The 16,516-nt window shown below is 42.4% G+C and overlaps 1 protein-coding gene across 4 annotated transcripts in view; it reads right to left on the bottom strand.

Annotated features, from left to right (window-relative positions):
* Positions 1 to 10,859: 10,859 nt before the first annotated feature.
* Positions 10,860 to 16,516, bottom strand: part of LOC112223895 (inhibitor of nuclear factor kappa-B kinase subunit alpha) — a 28,719-nt gene continuing 23,062 nt past the window's right edge. For 3 of the 4 annotated variants that reach the window (XM_024387213.2, XM_024387215.2, XM_024387214.2), the window contains 11 exons: positions 14,981 to 15,083; positions 13,327 to 13,450; positions 13,039 to 13,190; positions 12,900 to 12,961; positions 12,654 to 12,763; positions 12,508 to 12,557; positions 12,277 to 12,385; positions 12,015 to 12,162; positions 11,366 to 11,457; positions 11,150 to 11,249; positions 10,860 to 11,059 (listed from right to left, as the gene is read on the bottom strand). In XM_024387213.2, coding sequence (XP_024242981.1) covers positions 10,982 to 11,059; positions 11,150 to 11,249; positions 11,366 to 11,457; positions 12,015 to 12,162; positions 12,277 to 12,385; positions 12,508 to 12,557; positions 12,654 to 12,763; positions 12,900 to 12,961; positions 13,039 to 13,190; positions 13,327 to 13,450; positions 14,981 to 15,083 — 1,128 coding nt within the window. In that variant the 3' untranslated portion in view covers positions 10,860 to 10,981. The remainder of the gene's footprint in view (positions 11,060 to 11,149; positions 11,250 to 11,365; positions 11,458 to 12,014; positions 12,163 to 12,276; positions 12,386 to 12,507; positions 12,558 to 12,653; positions 12,764 to 12,899; positions 12,962 to 13,038; positions 13,191 to 13,326; positions 13,451 to 14,980; positions 15,084 to 16,516) is intronic. The other variant, XR_002949389.2, reaches the window with a different exon arrangement.

Genomic DNA, 16,516 nt, shown 5'->3' with positions numbered 1-16,516 from the left:
ACGGCTACTCTTGTCCTCATTATTATGGCTTCTAAGGGGACCATTGACAACCCACCCCAGTAGGGTCCTCACAGCATATGGTCCATTTTCACAGCTATTAACCACCTCCCATAGTTCCATGACCTTCGGAGCGTTGGTTCCTTTCAACATCTCCACTTCTGAATTAATTTCAGGAATCTTTATATTACTCAGGTAAGGCCACTTGGGCAGGTCTTTCTCTGTGGTGATGTTATCTGTACTCACTGGCATGTTGTTCTGAGTGTAGACTTTAGGTAATTCCATGAATGTTTTTCTTCAACTCGGAAATGTCCAATCCTCTGATAACATGGGTGTGCATCAACTTTCCTTTTATTTGATTCATGGTCTTCAATACCATTTTAGCTCCTCTTCCTGTGATGCCAAAATGTGTCACAGTCTCTCTATGCAGAATGTGGCTGTGCTTCTTGGGTCTAGGAAGGCGTATGTCTGGATAACCATGTTGCCTTTACTGTGCTTTACTGGTACAATAGCAAGTACACTTTCTTGGTCCCCCGGCCCCGGTATGCCCATATATGTTCAGAGAAACCGGTGCACTGCCCACTGGTGCTTCTGATGACTGCTCTGCTGTTCCTCTGATCAACATGAGTTTGGTTACATACACCGCCTATTGCAATCTCTTGACATTTGTCCACTTGACAAGCCACCAAAACAAATTCCCTTTTCCTTTAGGAAACCAATCTTCTCCCTGTGGCTCATTTACCTAAATTGTGGACACAGCTCCAATTTGTGACCGCTGTTACAGAACAGACATCTGATGTATTGGGTTTGGGGGTTTTCTGTGAAGATGACACGCTGGTAGCAAAGCTAATCCTGTGGATTTGTGAATAGACGTGTGAATGAGACTTGACTGTGGCCTTTGATTATTGCCTCTGGATCCTGTAGGATCTTGAATATCACTGAACACTGGATGTGTGGCTATTCTCACTTGTTTTTCAATGAACAGGATGAGATCAAGGAGTCTAGCACGCCTGCCAACTCATCCATGTCTTCCATTGCATTACAACAACCTCTGAGGTATAATGCATGAGCCTGTAATGTCTTGGGGTCTTCAGATTTGATGCTAGGCCAGCTAAAATCCTTCATCATGTATACATTGGCAATCTTGTATTCATTACTGTAGTGCTCCTTTAATAAGCCCTTGGCTATCTGATAGCCTTTATCTGGAGCCATATGTTGGCAGCTCCTAACTACCTCTCGAGCCTGTCCTCTGGTGAAGTGTTCGAGGAAGTGCAGTTTGTCTTGAAAAGCTCTATTCTTTATACCAGGTATTCCCAAACTGGGGTATGCGTACGCTCAGAGGTATGCGCAATGCCGTCAAGGGTACGACAAGTAAAAATCCGATTCACATTTTTTTTTCACATTTTCAAACAGAACATTTATATTTTCCAAATGGGCTATACATTTGGGTGAGGTTTTTTCCCCTCGCCTGAGTACCCTCGTTTCAAGGCCAAAAATTAAATTAAACAAGTGTTCAGCGAAATAACAATGTCAATAACAAGTAACCTAGTCAAATAATGAACATCCAATCAAAATTAACCATCACTCTCTTGTAGGAAAAATTCACTGTTGCGCAGACATTTAGAAACAAAACATTTTTATATTCCTTTTTTATTTCACCTTTATTTAACCAGGTAGGCCAGTTGAGAGCAAGTTCTCATTTACAACTGCGACCTTGCCAAGATAAAGCAAAGCAGTGCAACAAAAAACAACACAGAGTTACACGTGGGATAAACAAAAGTACAGTCAATAACACAATAGATAAATCTATATACAGTGTGTGCAAATGGAGTAAGGAGGTAAGGCAATAAATAGGCCAAAGTAGCAAAGTAATTACAATTTAGAAAATGAACACTGGAGTGATAGATGTGCAGATGGTGATGTGCAAGTAGAAATACTGGTGTGCAAAAGAGCAAAACAAGTAAATAAAAACAATATAGGGATGAGGTACGCATCCAGTTTGCTGAGTAGAGTGTTGGAGGCTATTTTGTAAATGACATCGACAAAGTCGAGGATCGGTAGGATAGTCAGTTTTACGAGGGTATGTTTGGCAGCGTGAGTGAAGTAGGCTTTGTTGCAAAATAGAAAGCCGATTATAGATTTAATTATGAATTGGAGATGCTTAATATGGGTCTGGAAGGAGAGTTTACAGTCTAGCCAGACTCCTAGGTATTTGTAGTTGTCCATATATTCTCAGTCAGAACCGTCCAGAGTAGTGATGCTAGTCGGGCGGGCAGGTGCGGGCAGCGATCGGTTGAAGAGCGTGCATTTAGTTTTACTAGCGTTTAAGAGCAGTTGGAGGCCATGGAAGGAGTGTTGTATGGCATTGAAGCTTGTTTGGAGGTTTGTTAATTAACACATTGTCCAAAGGGCCAGATGTATACAGAATGGTGTCGTCTGCGTAGAGGTGGATCAAGAATCACCCGCAGCAAGAGCGACATCGTTGATATATACAGAGAAAAGAGTCGGCCCGAGAATTGAACCCTGTGGCACCCCCATAGAGACTGCCAGAGGTCTGGACAACAGGCCCTCCGATTTGACACACTGAACTCTATCTGATAAGTAGTTGGTGAACAAGGTGAGGCAGTCATTTGAGAAACCAAGGCTGTTGAGTCTGCCGATAAGAATATGGTGATTGAGTTGAAGGCCTTGGCCAGGTTGATGAAGACGGCTGCACAGTAGTCTTTTATCGATGGCGGTTATGATATCGTTTAGTACCTTAAGTGTGGCTGAGGTGCACCCGTGACCAGCTTGGAAACCGAATTGCACAGCGGAGAAGGTACGGTGGAATTCAAAATGGTCATCTGTTTGTTAACATGGCTTTTGAAGACTTTAGAAAGGCAGGGCAGGATGGATATAGGTCTGTAACAGTTTGGGTCTAGTGTCACTCCCATTGAATAGGGGGATGACCGCGGAAGCTTTCCAATCTTCAGGAATCTCGGACGATACGAAAGAGAGGTTGAACAGACTGGTAATAGGGGTTGCAACAATGGCGGCGGAAAATTTTAGAAAGAGAGGGTCCAGATTGTCTAGCCCAGCTGATTTGTACGGGTCCAGGTTTTGCAAAATAAGCCACAAGAGTTTTTTGAGCGAGAATAAAGACAACTTTCGAGTAGTAAGACATTTATAAAAGCAACAAATACCATTAATAACAAGGGGCTTATATGGTGAGCTACCGAGTGGCTAGAACAGGCAAGCCCAATAGTATTGTGGAGGACTTAATTCTTCCTGCTGCTGTGGATATTTTTTTATTTTATTTTACCTTTATTTAACTAGGCAAGTCAGTTAAGAACAAATTCTTATTTTCAATGACGGCCTAGGAACAGTGGGTTAACTTCCTTTTCAGGGGCAGAACAACAGATTTGTACCTTGTCAGCTCAGGGATTTGAACTTGCCCAACGCTCTAACCACTAGGCTACCCTGCCGCTGGGACAATGCTGGGGGTAAAGGCCCAAAAAAACTATACAGACAATGCGTTCATCAAACAACACTGTTTCACGACATATCAGTGACATGGCAGGAGATGTTTTGAAACAATTACTGCTTCGCATACAAGCCAGTGAATTCTATACGTTACAGCTGGATGAGTCAACAGACGTCGCTGTCCTGGCACAGCTCCTGGTATATGTCCGTTACGTTTATGGGGGGTCAAAAAAGGCATTTTCTGATTAAAGCTCCTCCACTAGCACCATGTCGCCCCCAAACACAACGCTATCTGCAGTGGTATAATTATCTTCAGCCACATTCCCTCAATAGACTATCACAATATATATTTCGATATGCTACCATGAACATAGATCAATAAGCGATCCGGTGCACTGCCGTCCTTTAACAGTGTCACTATATCATTAATATTCACACTTCAATGAATTAGGAAGAGGATATGGGAAATTGAATTCTATGCATTCATTCCTGTGTTCAAATAAGTCACTCTAATAGCAAACTTTCCATTACTCTGAATACATGATAAATGTAGCCATACACTTAAATGTACCCATTAATCAATCCAAAAGTTTGTGCGCTTGTTAGGCTTCTTTGCATAAAAGTGCATCTTTTCTACTCCGTAGTCTTGAGGTCGCGCGAGTCCCTTGTTCATTGCTTACCCGTCTTTCCAAACAATCCAGTTTTTCAATTCCATCTTAGTAAATGTAGTGCCAAAATGTTACAATATAATTGTCCCAATACAATTTCCATTCTAATCCTTTTGCCACAATGGAGAGTGGTGAAATGTTAGTCTTGACGCATACAAATCCAATGTCCAGAGTTTGATTTAGGTTGAAAAATAAAAAAGACAATTGTTGTAAAAATTACATGTCATGCACAAAGTAGATGTCCTAACCGACAAAACTAAACTAAATTGGCAAAACAATAGTTTGTTAACAAGAAATTTGTGGAGTGGTTGAAAAATGAGTTTTAATTACTCCAACCGGCCTGCAACGGAAACATGCGGTCTCTCCTTCACTGCAGCCGAAGTGAGTAAGACATTTAAACGTGTTAACCCTCGCAAGGCTGCAGGCCCAGACGGCATCCCCAGCCGCGCCCTCAGAGCATGCGCAGACCAGCTGGCCGGTGTGTTTACGGACATATTCAATCAATCCCTATACCAGTCTGCTGTTCCCACATGCTTCAAGAGGGCCACCATTGTTCCTGTTCCCAAGAAAGCTAAGGTAACTGAGCTAAACGACTACCGCCCGTAGCACTCACATCCGTCATCATGAAGTGCTTTGAGAGACTAGTCAAGGACCATATCACCTCCACCCTACCTGACACCCTTGACCCACTCCAATTTGCTTACCGCCCAAATAGGTCCACAGACGATGCAATCTCAACCACACTGCACACTGCCCTAACCCATCTGGACAAGAGGAATACCTATGTGAGAATGCTGTTCATCGACTACAGCTCGGCATTCAACACCATAGTACCCTCCAAGCTCGTCATCAAGCTCGAGACCCTGGGTCTCGACCCCGCCCTGTGCAACTGGGTACTGGACTTCCTGACGGGCCGCCCCCAGGTGGTGAGGGTAGGCAACAACATCTCCTCCCCGCTGATCCTCAACACTGGGGCCCCACAAGGGTGCGTTCTGAGCCCTCTCCTGTACTCCCTGTTCACCCACGACTGCGTGGCCATGCACGCCTCCAACTCAATCATCAAGTTTGCGGACAACACAACAGTGGTAGGCTTGATTACCAACAACGACGAGACGGCCTACAGGGAGGAGGTGAGGGCCCTCGGAGTGTGGTGTCAGGAAAATAACCTCACACTCAACGTCAACAAAACTAAGGAGATGATTGTGGACTTCAGGAAACACCAGAGGGAACACCCCCATCCACATCGATGGAACAGTAGTGGAGAGGGTAGCAAGTTTTAAGTTCCTCGGCATACACATCACAGACAAACTGAATTGGTCCACTCACACAGACAGCATCGTGAGGAAGGCGCAGCAGCGCCTCTTCAACCTCAGGAGGCTGAAGAAATTCGGCTTGTCACCAAAAGCACTCACAAACTTCTACAGATGCACAATCGAGAGCATCCTGGCGGGCTGTATCACCGCCTGGTATGGCAACTGCACCGCCCTCAACCGTAAGGCTCTCCAGAGGGTAGTGAGGTCTGCACAACGCATCACCGGGGGCAAACTACCTGCCCTCCAGGACACCTACATCACCCGATGCTACAGGAAGGCCATAAAGATCATCAAGGACATCAACCACCCGAGCCACTGCCTGTTCACCCCGCTGCCATCCAGAAGGCGAGGTCAGTACAGGTGCATCAAAGCTGGGACCGAGAGACTGAAAAACAGCTTCTATCTCAAGGCCATCAGACTGTTAAACAGCCACCACTAACATTGAGTGGCTACTGCCAACACACTGTCAATGACACTGACTCTACTCCAGCCACTTTAATCATGAGAATTGATGGGAAATGATGTAAATATATCACTAGCCACTTTAAACAATGCTACCTTATATAATGTTACTTACCCTACATTGTTCATCTCATATGCATACGTTGATACTGTACTCTATATCATCGACTGCATCCTTATGTAATACATGTATCACTAGCCACTTTAACTATGCCACTTGGTTTACATACTTATCTCATATGTATATACTGTACTCGATATCATCTACTGTATCTTGCCTATGCTGCTCTGTACCATCACTCATTCATATATCCTTATGTACATATTCTTTATCCCCTTACACTGTGTATGACAGTAGTTTTTTTGGAATTGTTAGTTAGATTACTTGCTCGTTATTACTGCATTGTCGGAACTAGAAGCACAAGCATTTCGCTACACTCGCATTAACATCTGCTAACCATGTGTATGTGACAAATAAAATTTGATTTGATTTGATTTGAGTGTATGTAAACTTCCTACTTCAACTGTATAGAGCATAATGTACTTAAGTTTTATTCAGGTTTTCAACTACTGGTGACAAATCATGCATTCCGATTATTGCATAGATTGTAATGGATGCCTATAAAGTGTATAAAAAGTTTTTTTTGACAGTTGTACTGATTATGATTTGGCAGCTATGTGTGGCACCGTGCTTTTTGACATTATTAAATGCATTCTGGGTGTCATGTAAAAGACTGTTAGACCAAAGATGTTATAACAAAATTAGGTGAAGGAATGGTTCACTCATCTTTTGAGTAAACTTCGGGTAATGAATGAAGGGAAGTGAGTGATCGTAGACGATACATCCCCTTAAAAATGCATACTGCAAACAGACCAAACTCATCTCGTCTCCTCTTATTATCTTTGGTTGATGCGTCAAATAAACATTAATAGAGATTAATGAACAATTTCCACATTAAATAGTGAAGAGACGAAGTGCCCTGTACCCAACTTTCAAAAGGCTCCGAGCAGAATGTTCTTCTAGTGGTCGATAGATTGTATGTAAACAACCAAATGTTCAAGGACTCAAAGATTACAACGTGCTGAAGTAGTCCCCGATACACATTTGCACCTCATTACACAGGACAATTATGGATACATTTCTTTTATACCTTTATTTGTAGTATGAAACCGTGGACTATGTGGACTTCTGGTAATGAAAAATGGGTATGATGAATTTATCATTTTTGTATTTAGGCAATATTTAACTTAAAATCAGGTTTTGATTTAGGGGAAGGCGGAGCTTTTTCAATTTTTGTTTGTTTATTTAATTTGAAGATTGCACAGGCAGTACATTCGAAATACCAAGATTGGCCTAATTGTAGAGATCGGGTATATTATGACTTATAAGCAGTTATGTAGTGCGGCCCTTTTTGGCGGATGTGAATCGGAACTAATAGAACTTACGATAAAAAGTAATAAATATGAATAGGTCTAATGTAGGGCTAGGATAAAGGATTATAGAATTAAAAACCTCTACTGGAGTAAGCCTATACGATCCTAAAATAATTAGTGTCATCTTTTTACATTTAAAAATGAAATCTCAATATAAAAAATGGAAAGGACATATTATTTTTCCGATAGACAAGACATGCTGCACCATGAGTTGGGCTGTCTCTTTGGCAGAGGGTAGCTTGGGGAGAGGAATGAAGTGGGTGGCTTTGGAAAAGCGGTCCACTACTGTCAGGATGGTGGTGTTGCCATCAGATGGGGAAGACCCGTGACAAAGTCGAGGGATATGTGAGACCAGGGACAGTGAGGAACAGGCAGTGGTTGAAAAAGACCAGCCGGGGCTTGCCGAGAAGTCTTGTTCTGCTCATAGACCGTGCAGGCGGCGACAAACACGAAGACGTCTGGGACCATGGTAGGCCACCAAAATCGTTGCAGAATAAAGGCCAGGGTCCAACGGGAGCCCGGGTGGCAGGCAAGCCTGGAGGAGTGGGTCCCCTCCAGGACCGAGGAGCGGACAACGTCAGGCACAAACATCTGGTATACCTCTCCTTAATGCAACCGCTGTGTCAGCTTTCAAAAAAACTTTACGGAAAAAGCAAACCATGCAATAATCTGAGATGGCGCTCAGAAAATAAATAAAATTATCCGCCATGTTGGAGTCAACAGAAATCATAAATCACATTATAAATATTTCCTTACCTTTGATGATCTTCATCAGAATGCACTCCCAAGAATCGTAGTTCCTCAATGAATGCTTGATTTGTTTGACTGCAACGCTAGGGTGGGACAGAACAACAGGATATGGAGCGGGTTGCTGGGTAGAAATGGTGTTTGCCAGGTCAATGAGAACTGCATGAGACTGCTAACTATATGCCCAGCACAATCTCATTGTCACTAATACCTTGTTCCAGCAGAAGAACAAACACAGTTGAAGTCAGAAGTTTACATATACTTAGGTTGGAGTCATTAAAACTCACTTTTCGGGCCTCCCGGGTGGCGCAGTGGTTAAGGGCGCTGTACTGCAGCGCCAGCTGTGACACCAGAGACTCTGGGTTTGCGCCCAGGCTGTCTTAACCGGCCGCGACCGGGATGTCCGTGGGGCGACGCACAATTGGCCTAGCGTCATCCGGGTTAGGGAGGGTTTGGCCGGTAGGGAAATCCTTGTCTCATCGCGCACCAGCGACTCCTGTGGCGGGCCAGGCGCAGTGCGCGCTAACCAAAGGTTGCCAGGTGCACGGTGTTTCCTCCGACACATTGGTGCGGCTGGCTTCCGGGTTGGATGATGCTGTGTTAAGAAGCAGTGCGGCTTGGTTGGGTTGTGTATCGGAGGACGCATGACTTTCAACCTTTGTTGAAAACCTTTGTTTTTCAACCACTCCACATATTTCTTGTTAATAACAAACTATAGTTTTGGCAAAATGGTTAGGACATCTACTTTGTGCATGACACAAGTCATTTTCCCAACAATTGTTTACAGATTATTTAATTTATAAAATACACTGTATCACAATTCCAGTGGGTCAGAAGTTAACATACATTAAGTTGACTGTGTCTTTAAACAGCTTGGAAAAATTCCAGAAAAATATGTCATGGCTTTAGAAGCTTCTGATAGGCGAATTGACATCATTTGAGTCAATTGGAGGCGTACCATTGGAAGTATTTCAAGCCCTACCTTCAAAATGCAGTGCCTCTGCTTGACATCATGGGAAAATCAAAAGAAATCAGCCAAGACCTAGAAAAAAGATTTAGACCTCCACAAGTCTGGTTCATCATTGGGAGCAATTTCAAAACACCTGAAGGTACCACGTTCATCTGTACAAACAATAGTACGCAAGTATAAAAACCATGGGACCATGCAGCCGTCGTACCGCTCAGGAAGGAGACGCGTTCTGTCTCCTAGAGATGAACGTACTTTGGTGCGAAAATTGCAAATCAATCCCAGAACAACAGCAAAGGACCTTCTAGATGCTGGAGGAAACAGGCACAAAAGTATCTATATCCACAGTAAAACGAGTGCTATATCAACATAACCTGAAAGGCCGCTCAGCAAGGAAGAAGCCACTGCTCCAAAACCGCCATAAAAAAGCCAGACTACGGTTAGCAACTGCACATGGGGACAAAGATAGTACTTTTTGGAGAAATATCATCTGGTCTGATGAAATAAAAATATAACTGTTTGGCCATAATGACCATCATTATGTTTGGAGGTAAAAGGGGGAGGCTTGCAAGCTGAAGAACACCATCCTAACCATTAAGCACAGGGGTGGCAGCATCATGTTGTGGGGGTGCTTGCTGCAGGAGGGGCTGGTTCACTTCACAAAATAGGTGGCATCATGACAGTAAAATTATGTTAAAGCAACATCTCAAGACATCAGTCAGGAAGTTAAAGCTTGATCTCAAATAGGTCTTCCAAATGGACAATGACCCCAAGCATACTTCCAAAGTTGTGGGAAAATGGCTTAAGGACAACAAAGTCAAGGTATTGGAGTGGCCATCACAAAGCCCTGACCTTAATCCTATAGAATATTTGTGGGCAGAACTGAAAAAGCATGTGCTAGCAATGAGGCCTACAAACCTGACTCAGTTACATCAGCTCTGTCAGGAGGAATGGGCCAAAATTCACCCAACTTATTGTGGGAAGCTTGTGGAAGGCTACCCGAAACGTTTGACACAAGTTAAACTATTTAAAGGCAGTGCTACCAAATACTAATTGAGTGTATGTAAACTTCTGACTCACTGGGAATGTAATGAAATAATTAAAAGATAAAATAAATCATTCTCTACTATTATTCTGACATTTCACATTCTTAAAAAAAAGTAGTGATCCTAACTGACCTAAGACAGGGAATTTTTACTAGGATTAAAGGTCAGGAATTGTGAAAAACTGAGTTTAAATGTATTTGGCTAAGGTGTATGTAAACTTCCGACTTCAACTGTATTTATATATTCTTATTCCATTCCTTACTTAGACTTGTGTGTATTAAGCAGTTGTTGTAGAATTGATAGATATTGCTGCACTGTTGGAACTAGAAGCACAAGCATTTCGCTACACTCACAATAACATCTGCTAACCATGTGTATGTGACCAATAAAATTAGAGTTGATACATGCAGCTATTATTGTTCAGAATGTCATAAATCGATATAATTAAATCTAGTTGACATCAGTAAAGTTCTGTCATCTCCACTGCAATAATTTTAAAAAATTAAAAACGTTCCCTTTTTTTGTGCAAAATGTCCAAATTTCATTAGTTTGACAGTTTGTAAGGAAATAGAAAGCTGTGAAAACACCACTTTGTCTGCCTATTCCCAAAAGCATTTGGCAATAGGCGGGTAGGCTATTTGGCATGCATATAGTTATGCCCGAAAGCTTATGCTTATGCACTAATGCCAGAGCCTCAAAATAATGAAAGAAAAACCTCAATGTTGCACAAGAATGATACATTTATGGATTTTTTTAATGGATTTTCTCTTTATTCAACCCGCCCGCCTCCCACCCTTCATCCACACAATATTTCATGACCCTATACCCGCCCACCCTGTGGATTTCACCGCAGGGACTGCGGATTATGAGTCAACCCACACATTACTAGTGCGTGTGTGTGTCTAGAGTCTCTAGGGTTGGGTCAACCACAGATCCATACTGAGTCCAACTCCAGTCCTGGTCCTGCATCAGAGATAGATAGGCAAGGGGTAAGTCAGGATACACACATATAGCGCCCCCCCCCACATACACACCCAAGTGTCGTGGACGCACCATGATACTGCATGTTTTGTCCTGTGAGGTCTCCTGCAGTAGAGAGGTCAGCTGACTCAGGTAACGCTGGTTCTCATCCAGTAGGTGGCATACTGACTCACTGAGAACATGAATGGTGCCAATGTGTTAGTCATTTGTTACTCCTTGGTAGAACTGTAGAGGGTGGTTTTAGAGATCATATTACATTACTACGTTAGTTACTTAGTATGGTCTTACCTGTGTGTGTGTCTTAGTGGGTTCATGGTGAGAGGAGGGGGACTAGAGACGTCTGAGCTGGGGGTTAGAGAGTTGTGACTGCCATTCTGGGCCTACACACAAAATAAAATGTAAAAAATAGTAAAGACCCGGGTTGTAGTCAGATTACAAAAAAACAAACTAATCAGTTACATTATCAACAAAAAACTTGTAAACAGATTCCAGTTACCTTTGAAAATCTATTTGATTACTTCACTGATTACTTATAAAAAGTTTGAAAAAAAAACATACATTATGACAATTTTGGTTCTCAATTACATTAAAAAAAGATACTATTAAGTTGGTTCCATTGAGCGAGTCTGACCACATGTCAGAGACCACTATGATGACACACCAAATGCGTTTGATGGATCCTTTTTGTCTTCTTATGTCTCGAGGGGAAAGTAATCCAAAAGTAACTGAAAGTAATCAGATTGTTACAAAATTTGGATAATCCTAAATATTACGATTTGGACAGGTAACTAGTTACTAATGGATTACATTTAGTAAGTAACCTTCCCAACCATTTAAAGACAACTGATGACAACAGTAATAACACTTGTACTGCTGGTGTTTGTTGGGCTGTTTTCTTCTAAACAGGAGTTGTGTGTTTGTGCACGTGTTTACTTACACAGGCAATCTTGAGCAGGTGCCAGAACTCTCTCTGTCTCTTCATCTGCATAGTCATGACTGCAGCCTCTGCTGCCTTGATGCTTTCCACTGCCCCCTCCAGCTTAGGAAACAATGCTACAATACGACACTTACACTCCAAGATCTTACTAGAAGGAAGCAGACGGAGGGAGAGAAAGAGAAAAGGGCTTACTAGAGGGAGGGAGAAAGAGAGAAGGGTGTAGGTATACAGGTGTGTGCATGTGTACTTGAGGCGTGTGTACCTGAGGTGTGTGTACAGGTCTCTGAGGATTCGGTCCTGGTTCTGGACTGTCTGGACAATGGTCTTCACCATTTCTGAACTGTCACTGTAGCCATGAGGGGGGTCTGGACCTGCGCACACACACACGCGCACCCGCACAAAACCAGTATAGCCAATGAGAATCCACATTCTCACAGACACAGCTCTACCAGCCTATACTATATCAGTATTGTGCTGAAGTGGTTCTACTCACTCTTGCATTTGGCCTTCAGCTGCTTGTAAAGTTCAATGGCCTTCTCCTCCCTGAAACCACACACACACATATTTATTTACAAAACGATACTTTGTCCATTTCATGGAAATAGTTTAAAAAGCTGTAGAATTATGTGAGACACCTACAGTTGTTCCATGATGTCAGCTTGTCTCCTGGCAAACGGACTCCTCTGCAGCTCCACGATCTCAGAGTGGAGACACACTATCTCCTCATCCAGATAGCCCACTTCTGATACCTAACACACACATACAGGTGCATGCACACAGACACCAAAGCTATGCCATCAAATGCTTCTCTCACAGTCCAATACATGCTAGCAGAAGATGTTGGTAGAGTAGACAGCCGTCATACAAAACTATATAGTACAGTACCTGTGTAAAAGCATCAGCTTTCTGTTCATTGTCCTGCCAGGCTTTCAGCATCTTTTCAGAGGCTACAGGTTTGGTCAGAGTTCAGAAAACAGTCAGTAACACACACACACACACACACACACACACACACACAGCTTACAGATGCCAGTGTCTCTCTGCTGGTCGTAGTGCTGTAGGTCTTGTTGTATGCTGGTGGTGAAGAAGGCCAGTTTGGCTCTGAGCTGCTGAGACTGGCTAAACAACACGTTCTTATACCGCGTCAGGTTGGTGTTGTAGCGTAGCAGACTCAACCTACATGTGCACAAACACACAAGGTTGAGAGTGAGGGCAGAAAGGCAAGTGTGTGTGTGTTTGTGCCATGCCTATGTGTGAGTGTGTACAAGTGTGTCTGTGCCACATGTGTGTGTGTGTGTGTGTGTGTACATACATGGCAGCTCTCTGTCCCTGGTACAGTCTGCTGTAGTCCCCTCTCAGACCACAGACATAGCTAACAGCCTCTCCCCACACCTTCCTTAGAGCAGCAAGAGGCAGCTGGGTCTTCGTCTCCCTCACTAACACACATACAGCAAGGAAGAGTTCACATTTAGACACAGAAGCAATATGACATCATACATAGCAGGGCGACTTCCTGCTTACAGACATCAACTTCAATAGAATTGTAATATTGTTCCCAGACATTTACTGTATCTGCACTTTGTTAATAGCCTGGGGATGAGGTTAACATAATTGAATTTTATCCAGACTTGCTATTAACTTTTCCCAATGTTTACCCTGCATCAAGGAATACTCACATTGTGATATAGTGATAGTCTCGGCAGATTTTTAAGCCGACAGTACCTATGGAGTTGTTAAATTGTGAAGCCTACCTATGGGGTTGTGTAGTTGTGAAGCCTACCTAGGAGGTGGGGCTGGGTGGTATACCGTATTTTACAATACACAGTTATTGATGCAATGACAGGTTTGGGTTTCTACTTTATCTTCCATAGTGGTTTTTAATGTTAGGTTTGTTAAATGTGATACGGCGTGTGTAACGTACATTTTTATAATATACGCTTTCTACATAGATCAAGCCCCGCCCCTGTTACTCAAGGAACGCATGTTGTTGTTACTCGACCAGGACACACTTGCGTTCAGTCTGCATGGTCAATGCAGAACATGCAACAATGTTGATGACAACCATGCTGTTTCCACTTTGCGTCTTACTATAAATCCACTAGACCTCTATAATTACAATATCTGCAAACTGCTAGTTTGTCTTTTCTAAGCATGTTGTGCCTAAAACACGGTAGCCGCTAATGCTAATAGCTAGCTAGCTAATAAATGTACTGAGTCGGAGCAAACATAGCTAGCTAATACAGCCTGATACCAATTATGGTGTAGGCCAAAATCAGCATGTTGTTTGTGTAACAGTATCTTCTAAACCAAAGAGTATTAGGCGAAGCAGGAATAAGTTACCTACATGAAGTAGCTAAGAGAAAACATTAAATGTAGCCAAAGACTATAGGGTCCCGTAGGGAACATTGACCAACACTTTGGTTCCCACCGTGTCACAATAACTCCTCCCTGGCACTTTAATTCATTGTCATGTCAAACAGAGTATTCAAAGTGCCTACTATTATATTCTAACTATAGAATTAAAAATCATCATATTTCCATGACTTCAATAGCTCACCCAAGTGTTTTAATCTAAATCGAAAGTCAAATCTCAACTACAACATTTGGTAAAACCCTTTAAAAAAAAAAGTTGTATATATCATGCTGAGATTTTTTGCCAATATCTTGTAGCCCTACGTGGCAGTGTGGAGATGATCTCAAGTGAGCAGGAAAACGAATACGAAAATGCAGAACATTTGTTTAATTGAACAATATAAAACAAATCAGAATGGAGGAAGACCCATTGAAATCACTTAGAATACATGTGTTGCCACCCTAGGGTCACGTACTACTCAAAGCAAAATTTAGAATTTGTATTATTCAAAAACATAAAATACCGTAAAAAAATGTGGAAAAATACAGTGAAATTATATTTTGGACATAATCGCCCAGCCCTACCTAGAGGGTTGTGTAGTTGTGATGCCTACCTATGAAGTTGACGCTGTCAGGCAGGGGTCGGGCAGTGAAAGGTCCAGAGTATTTAGTCAGACTCTTATCAAACAGGTAGACTATGGCGTTGTCCCAGCCTCGCTAGAGAGAAATGAAAACATGTCAATGTGTGTGTGTGAGCGAGTGAGTGAGTGATGTGGGTGTGTGTGTACACTACCGGTCAAATGTTTAAGGACTTCTACTCATTCAAGGGTTTTTCTTTATTTTTACTATTTTCTACATTGTAGAATAAGTGAAGACATCAGAACTATGAAATAAAACATATGGAATCACGTAGTAACCAAAAAGGTGTTAAACAAAAAGATATTTTATATTTGAGATTCTTCAAAATAGCCACCCTTTGCCTTGACAGCTTTGCACACTCTTGGCATTCTCTCAAGCAGCTTCATAGTTACCTGGAATGCATTTCAATTAACTTTTAAGAAGGCACACCTGTTAATTTGTGGAATTTATTTCATTCGTTATGCGATTGAGCCAGTCAGTTGTGTTGTTACAAGGTGGAGGGGGGTGTAAACAGAAGATACTGTAACCCAATTTGGTAAAAGAACAAGTCCATATTATGGTAAGAACAGCTGAAATAAGCAAAGAGAAACAACAGTTCACCATTACTTTAAGACATGGAGGTCAAATCAAATCAAATCAAATTTTATTTGTCACATACACATGGTTAGCAGATGTTAATGCGAGTGTAGCGAAATGCTTGTGCTTCTAGTTCCGACAATGCAGTAATAACGAGCAAGTAATCTAACTAACAATTCCAAAAAAAACTACTGTCATACACAGTGTAAGGGGATAAAGAATATGTACATAAGGATATATGAATGAGTGATGGTACAGAGCAGCATAGGCAAGATACAGTAGATGATATCGAGTACAGTATATACATATGAGATAAGTATGTAAACCAAGTGGCATAGTTAAAGTGGCTAGTGATACATGTATTACATAAGGATGCATAATGATATAGGTACAGTATCAGTATGCATATGAGATGAACAATGTATACATTATATAAGGTAGCATTGTTTAAAGTGGCTAGTGATATATTTACATCATTTCCCATCGATTCCCATGATTAAAGTGGCTGGAATAGAGTCAGTGTCATTGACAGTGTGTTGGCAGTAGCCACTCAATGTTAGTGGTGGCTGTTTAACAGTCTGATGGCCTTGAGATAGAAGCTGTTTTTCAGTCTCTCGGTCCCAGCTTTGATGCACCTGTACTGACCTCGCCTTCTGGATGGCAGCGGGGTGAACAGGCAGTGGCTCGGGTGGTTGATGTCCTTGATGATCTTTATGGCCTTCCTGTAGCATCGGGTGGTGTAGGTGTCCTGGAGGGCAGGTAGTTTGCCCCCGGTGATGCGTTGTGCAGACCTCACTACCCTCTGGAGAGCCTTACGGTTGAGGGCGGTGCAGTTGCCATACCAGGCGGTGATACAGCCCGCCAGGATGCTCTCGATTGTGCATCTGTAGAAGTTTGTGAGTGCTTTTGGTGACAAGCCGAATTTCTTCAGCCTC

Source organism: Oncorhynchus tshawytscha, linkage group LG24, assembly GCF_018296145.1.
Source record: "Oncorhynchus tshawytscha isolate Ot180627B linkage group LG24, Otsh_v2.0, whole genome shotgun sequence".
Taxonomy (NCBI): Eukaryota; Metazoa; Chordata; class Actinopteri; order Salmoniformes; family Salmonidae; genus Oncorhynchus; species Oncorhynchus tshawytscha.
This window is presented reverse-complemented; position numbering and strand designations above follow the sequence as displayed.